Raw genomic sequence first — 7366 nt, forward strand, 5'->3', positions numbered from 1 at the left:
TTTCCCAGAATCAGGCAGGAGACTCCTGCAAGCTTATGAAGTTAGTGCTTAAGAATACAAACATGAAAGAAGGAAATTGGATTGAAGTCACCTCCAAGAACTGTCTGGATTAGTAATAATGTGTCATACTGCATTGTAAACAGCTGCAGGGAGATGCAAGTCCCTTACCACTAAGATTGGATTACCCTTTCATTATTTACCTTATGTCCAGAGCTTATATTCAGCTCCCAGCTGATAAACCAACCCAGATGTCAAAGACCTTTAAATATTAAAAGAAGATCTTGAGCCCTCAAAGACTTTGCTACTAAATACAAACATCAACACCTCAAACTATAAAACGATTCCCGAACCAAAGAAGCTGCTATCTAGAACACTAGTACTTTCCTTGTGCTTCTCCTAAGCACAATTTAAGTAGGTGAATGCCATTTCTAGAGGAATTACATGGGAGCACCTTGAGATGGAACTCAGCAAGAAGAATATTTGCTTCAGCAAGCACAAGATCTACAACACACCGAAAAACATTTTTTAAATCTGCTTCATACAGCTCTTATTTAAATTAGGGGAAAGATTTTCAATAATTTAATTGCATTTAAATTTTTTTATTCTTTGACTCACAGATAATCCTACAACAATCTCTTCCTTTTTTCAAGGATGTCTTTGGAGGAAGTGCTACAATGGTCCCAGTCTCTTGAAAAGCTGGTAACAAGTAAATGTAAGATGGTACTCCCAGATGGATTACTGAAAACAGTTCCCATGAATCAAAATCAGTGTCACACTGACTTGCAGTGCAGCTAACAACATCCTAACTTTTAACAGCAAACAACCTAGCACGTCCCAGTTTGCAGGGAGAGCACAGGGAGAAGGCGCACGATGGAAAACCTTTAAGAGAGACAAAATTGCAGCACACGTAGCAGGCAGGCGTGCCATGGCCGTTACCACCCGGTGACAGGTAGCGCTCAATGTCTTTAGACACAGGAAAGCTCAGAGCACTGCACCGCTGGGATTTCTGACTTTCAATATAATGCTTGTAGCATAGTGATGAAAAAATAGAATTCCGGTTTGCTTGTGAAGCCTATAAGAAGGTCACGTCACAGAAGAAAAGAATTTCCATGGCCAGGAAACTTTTTACAAGTTACAGTCAAGCCCAGGCTCCCAACGAGGTGACACACAATAACACGAGCTCTTTTTTCTCTAACAGAAATGCCTGACACGTAACGTAGCTTTCCAAGAGCAACAACAAATGCCCAGCGCCTCCTGTACTAAAGGGAGTGAAAACTGCTGCTGTTCATCCTCCCCAGACTCTTGCGCCCAGGATTTTAGTACTTGCCTTCACATCTTTGTCTTTAGGCAAATCTTTCAACTATACCCACCAAGGACACAAGCCAAAGGCACAACTAGATTAAGAACCAAGTTCTTGGATCTGTTCTGTTCTTTTCAGCATCTGATCCAGGGGACACTGATACAATTTCAATAGATTTTGGATGATGCCATTGCTACGCGTACACTTTACTCTGTTCTTCGGAAGAATAGCTATAAATTAACAAAGTAAAAACCCTACCTAGTGCTATCCCCTTTGTAAAATGGGCTAAAAGAAAGGTTCCACGACAGCTTATTTCCTGCTTCCAGCAGCACAAGATTTAGGGAAACAGATTTGTGTGTAAAACTTTTGCCAGTGGGGTTGGTTTTTCTCCTGACAAGGGGCTAGACAAAACCGGAGTCGTTCCTGTTCAGACACTCATGCTCTATGACATTTAACATTTCCTGCTTATTACAGGCATTACAAAAATAAGCTAATACTGGCTTTTACTGCCTCTGGCAGACTGACAAAACCGAAAAATCAGGAGGGATTATTTTCTAGTATACACACAACACTAAAAGTATTAGAGGGTCTCAAAATACAGCCTCCCCGTTGACACTGAGGGGCAAGCCAAAACCAGCTCAGCTGGATTCTCAAATGCTGGCCAAGAGCAGCTGCTGCTTTAAAATTACTAACCCACTCCCACTAATCCAAAACTTGAGGAAATATGAAAGCTTGCTTTGTTGGTTTTAAATGCCACTTGGCAAGACAATACATTTTTCTGTCATTTTCTGATATATTTTATTTTTAGCATGTGCAGCTATAGGAATCTCAGCAAGGCATCTGCATTTCCAAAAGAGAAATGTCAGTATTGCCAACAAATTCATTAATCAAAAAAAGGGCTTAAATCAGAATGGTTAAAAATAAGCTGTGTAATTTTTTTTTCCTCCCTAAAAATGTATGTATTTGAATCTTGCTATTGGCTCTCTGGTTTCTAAGTCTTCAGGGTACACCGATTTCACATTTTCTTGGTATTCACTATTAACACAAGAACTAGGTACTGCTCTAAAAGGGTAGATACTCATGAGGATTTTAAACCTAGTTTGTATTCAAATTTCAGCAGCATTTAAAAAGGTGCAACTCAAGTGACTCCTCCGAAAGAGCAGGATCCCAACCCATGGAAGACATCAGCACTAACTTCACGTCTTCAGAGCACTCCTCTCAACACTAACAAAGTCAAGATCAAAAAAGCAATGTAATTCATCATGAGCTAATGGATCGTCCAAAGTTCCTAGTTTATCTGGTGTATTTTCCTATAGCTAGATCTTTCCACTCTTACACATCCATGGCACTTCAACTTACCTGCTGCAAACTCTGGAAATGCAGCAGAAGAGCCCTAGGAATCAAAACTGTTCCTAACCAAGGTCGACATATGGGCTTAGTTTTATCTTATCTCTAATTTTAGCAGCGGGGTTTCACCAGTACTGTGCACTTCCAGGCATCTGGACTCATTAGAAGTCGAAAGTCAGGCTGCCTCTTCAGGGATCTAATCTTAGCTCTAGGAACAATTTCTGGCAAAAGAAGGGGGGTTGGATGCCAGCACCTTTCTGCTACTCCTTCCACCACAGCCACTCCATGCAAACCATGTCTGCAGGATTTCTTCCTCTGCCTAACTCATACCTGTGTTCTCATTCTTTCTAGAAGCCGTGTAATCAAACACAGATCACTCAGCTTCCCTAAGGTTTGAAGTCTTGTACATTCTACACATGGGCCCAGCAACAGCGACTTTACCACTGCTCTTGACCTCCACTGATCACAACCGTCAGGATTCAACTGGCTTTTCCATTAAGGATGTGGGGCAGATGGGGAAATTCAGATAGCTCCCAGGCTTCTTGCCCTCATGGGAGAAAAGTCCCCATAGAGCCACTGACATACCTTTTACTAAATCAGACACCAGAAGAGAGCAAACTGGTCAATTTATAACAAGATGGGGAGTTCTGGAATTGTAAGGAGAAAGACGCTCTGTTAGAACCAATGTTCATTTTTGGTTAGGTGCTGATTTTAGATTAGAGGGTACATAAAAAGATATAAATAAGGGGCATTCAGTACAGGTCTCCCAAACTCAATCCTCTTTACCCTTTGCACATACTCAGTGCTACTTCAGTAACGTCGTTTTCCGTTTCAGATTCACATTGACAGTCGTGTCAGGAAAGAAATTACAAGGAATATCCAAGAGCCTACACGGTCCTGCTTCGATGAAGCACAGAGAATAATTTACCTGCACATGGAAAGAGATTCTTATCCAGGATTTCTTGAATCAAAGTTCTATCAAAAGCTCAAACACAGCCTTCAAACTAATGGCAATAATTCAATGGCAAATTAATTTAGAAAGGTTTCTCCTGGCATGCAAGTGTTAAGGTTTAAAGTAGACAGGAGAAATCAGTCAGTAGACAAATATTGTTAGTAATCAGCTCCACTGCTCTGTTGACATTAGTATTGATGAGGCACCATCTTCCCCCTTCCCTTCCCCATGGAAGAGTTCTGGTTTTGTTTTCCTTTCCCTTCAACAAAGCCCTACAAACTAGTGAAAGCTAAGTATAAAAAAAGTTTCAACCAAAAATGACAGCCTAAGATTCTAGTCTTTTATTGATATTTGACATCTCTAATAATGTGTTTTCAGTATTTTTTTTTTTCAGATCTCAAAACAAGTAGTTTTGCTGCTAGGAAATAAATGTTTGTTTGAATATACATAACAAAAAACACCTGGATTACTGCATTTACTTTTATTTTGTTGTATTATTCTTATATTCTTTCAAAGTAAAAGAAGATAAATTGTGAAGTACAGCTGTTTGCTTAATCTTAAGCAATGAAGTGTAGCATTCCTATGGTGTAGAGTCAATTTTATGCTGAATTATGAGGTGCAATATCTGCTATAAAGGTACCTGGTCTGCAGTATACTATAATGCTACCGGTGTCTCCTGAATTTATCTACGGTGATAAAACTCACTAGTATTTTGTCTTTTTTTTCCTGGGTATGGACACACAAGTGTATCGGTTTCTCTTCAGGTACCCAAATAATTAGATACAAGGAGACCTGGCATTTGAGCATCATTCTGTAACACAAACAGGCTCTTTCACTCCCGCACGAACTGTAAAAGACAACTTGCTCACTCATTGACCGAGTACCAAAGCACTCTGGTTTGTGTTCAGAAACCAGTCTGACTTCTCAGATATCAGTAAATCTGGAATCTCTCTTGACTCTGTTAATGGACTTCAGCATAGACACTGAAAGCCAGAGGAAATCAGGAGCCTTTCCAGCATCCTCTCTGGCTGCATTGTTCCAAGGAATATTCAGAAAGAGTCATTCTGACAGCAGCCCCTAAACCCTGACAGCATCACACCAATCCTCTGGGACAATTTCACAGGAGAAATGAAATATTCATTCAGTTGGACGCATTTATTTCACTGCAGTTACTTCGATCATCTTGCCATTTCATGGTTTTCGACAATTTGAGCTGTAACTTGCTGCCTAGTTTAAAAAAGCAGTTTTTGTGACAATGTAATAAATCATTGTCTCGCCTCCGTTGGGAAAGCCTAGTCTTCCTACGGGAGGCTCACAGCCCTTCATCGTGCTGCTTGCTTCACCACAGTAAGCTTCTTTCCTCGCTGAGAACCTTCCTTACTTTTTTTCCAGTGGGAATGTCAGCTTTTTCTTCAAGAGGCAAGAGTAAAAACACAGGTCAGTGCAGAAAGAGAATAAACAGTCGTGTTTCACATCTATGGCATCTATCTAGTGGCAAGGATAAAATGTAGTTGTTCTTTGAAGATGTTCTTCTTGGCAGTGTAATAATGTATGGTATGTGAATCTATTTTAAAGCGAGTTTCAACCCTTCCCAAAAATATAATAATTATTTAAGGCCTCTGAACAGTATTATCATGGCGTGCTATAGAGGTTACATTTGGGAAGAGGGACAGCAGTATATCAGTGACAGATAAGTACGTTTATCAACAGCTACAAAATGCGTAACAAGACTTCTGACTTTACATGAAGCTATATTGTTAAATTGTAACTATGTATGTAAGCTCTAACGCCAACAGGCGAACTACAGGATGTTAAGTGATCACACTGTAACTTACAATCAGTTACCTAAGGCTCCGCAAATTCTCTTCATCCATCATTTTTACGAAATTCTCAAGCTAGAATTTATGTGCATATCTAAAGCAGAATAGAAAGCAATTGTGAGCATAATCTACGCTAATACACAAAGCTTTAAGATAGCGTCAGTGTTGAAGAAGTGTCATCGTTAGTACAGGAGATAATCCCTTCCGTTTGCACTGAGCCCATATAAAAGGATTATCATATGAAAGCGTGAATGCTCGCCACATAAAACCACGCTCAGCCAGCCAGGACTCCAGAGGGAATCCAGCTAGGGAGAGCACAGCTTTTGCTGCCGTTAGCTTCTGAGGTACACACAGCGCTGGGGACTTCGGCTCGATTGATCCTGCAGATGCCACAACCTCACAGCAAAGAAAAACGGTAGGAACTGTTAAAAAGCCATTCCTCAGGGAAGCAGATCTGTGAGAAAAGCCAACCCGAGTAGAGGAAAACACAGGTAAACAAGGGACTGCACTACGAAAAGCCTTCCCAGCTCTGTTCGGATGATAAATTCAGAAGAGCTGGACGCTGGTCTCTGAGTGGGAGAGGCTGGTAACGGCCGAGGATAATAGCTCGCCATACCCAAGCAGGCTTAGCATGCAGGCTTCTGAAGGGGATACTCAGAGGCTGCTCAGATGGAGTGTTCATAGAGAGATCCTTTCTACCTGCAAAAAGGAGATTATCCCAAAGGAAAAAAAATGTCCATAGAAAACACTCAGATTTCAGTGGGACTCACAACCACATTTTTATGGCATGAAATGTTTACCTTTTATTTTGCTATCAGGTCTCAGTCTAGCAACCCTGCTTGCCAGTGGGCTTTATGTTGTCTTCTAAAAATAGCTAAAAGCTGGTGGGTTTCTTGTTTTGGTTGGGGGTTTTTTTGGCTGGTTGGGTTTTTTGGGGGTGGGTGTGTTTTGTTTGGGGTTTTTGGGGTTTTGTTTTTTGTGGGGGGTGGGTGTTAAGTTGAAAGAAGAGGGCGTCCTTTTCCACAAACAGATTTGTTGCTAACTAAGAAATTTTTCTCTTGCTTGATTTTTGTGTGTTTGTGTTACCAGATGCATAGCAATAAGTGCATTTCAGCAGATCATATGATTCATAAAACAGTAACTAACGGCAGCAGCAATAACAAATCACTGCTTTTAACATTTTCATTAACAGCACTTGAACAAGCTCGGGTATATTTTCCACTGGCAGAACACACTAAAAGGCGTTTGCTCACATTAATCATTCAAAGCTACTGCTAAGAAAGATTAAAAACTTAAAAATATCCAAAATGGCAGAGTTCTCTCTCATTCTTCCCTCATTTACTTAACGAGAATTTTAAAAAATTTTAAAAAGTAAAACCAATGGCAATTCTTCAAACACGTCAAATTTGGCAAGATAAAAATGTAGATTAATACCACCACTATAACCAGCAGGCGTATCCAGCCTTGGAAACTGCTGACTTACCTGAGGCTCCCCAAAAAACCCAACCCGTACTAGACAGATGGTCTGGAGATTTCTTGGTTTAAAAAGCTGACAATTAGACAATTTTTACTGTGTAAACAGGAGCTGTGTTGGCCAACTTTCTTGATAAAATGATGAAATTCATACTCTATTGTTATACTGCTGTTTTTATGAGTTTTACACGCACTCCTACTGTCTAGGTGATGGTAAACATAGAATAACAAATGCAGCTTGCATTCAGGTCTAAAATCCAAAGTAAATATCTGCTTATACGCAGAGTCAGTCAAAACAAACCTGTAAGAACAGCACAGCCTAATCTTTTCTGTACAGATAGGTGGTGAGACTATATAATGCCTCTCCATCCCATGATCAAAAGCCCTCAGAACAAGTTAGGAGGTTTTTGCCCCCCAAATTATTTTATCCTTCCATATTAACTCCAGATTTTTCTGGTTTTAAATTCCAAGAAA

The 7366-nt window shown here is 40.2% G+C and overlaps 1 protein-coding gene across 1 annotated transcript in view; it reads left to right on the forward strand.

The window, feature by feature from the left end:
• RGS13 (regulator of G-protein signaling 13) overlaps positions 1-3680 on the forward strand; it is a 5775-nt gene extending 2095 nt beyond the window's left edge. Inside the window, exons 2-4 of the mRNA XM_010142283.1 lie at positions 651-747; positions 1032-1160; positions 3483-3680. Coding sequence (XP_010140585.1) covers positions 651-747; positions 1032-1160; positions 3483-3680 — 424 coding nt within the window. The remainder of the gene's footprint in view (positions 1-650; positions 748-1031; positions 1161-3482) is intronic.
• Positions 3681-7366: the final 3686 nt, after the last annotated feature.

This window comes from Buceros rhinoceros, unplaced genomic scaffold (assembly GCF_000710305.1).
Source record: "Buceros rhinoceros silvestris isolate BGI_N320 unplaced genomic scaffold, ASM71030v1 scaffold13990, whole genome shotgun sequence".
In the NCBI taxonomy this organism is placed as follows: Eukaryota; Metazoa; Chordata; class Aves; order Bucerotiformes; family Bucerotidae; genus Buceros; species Buceros rhinoceros.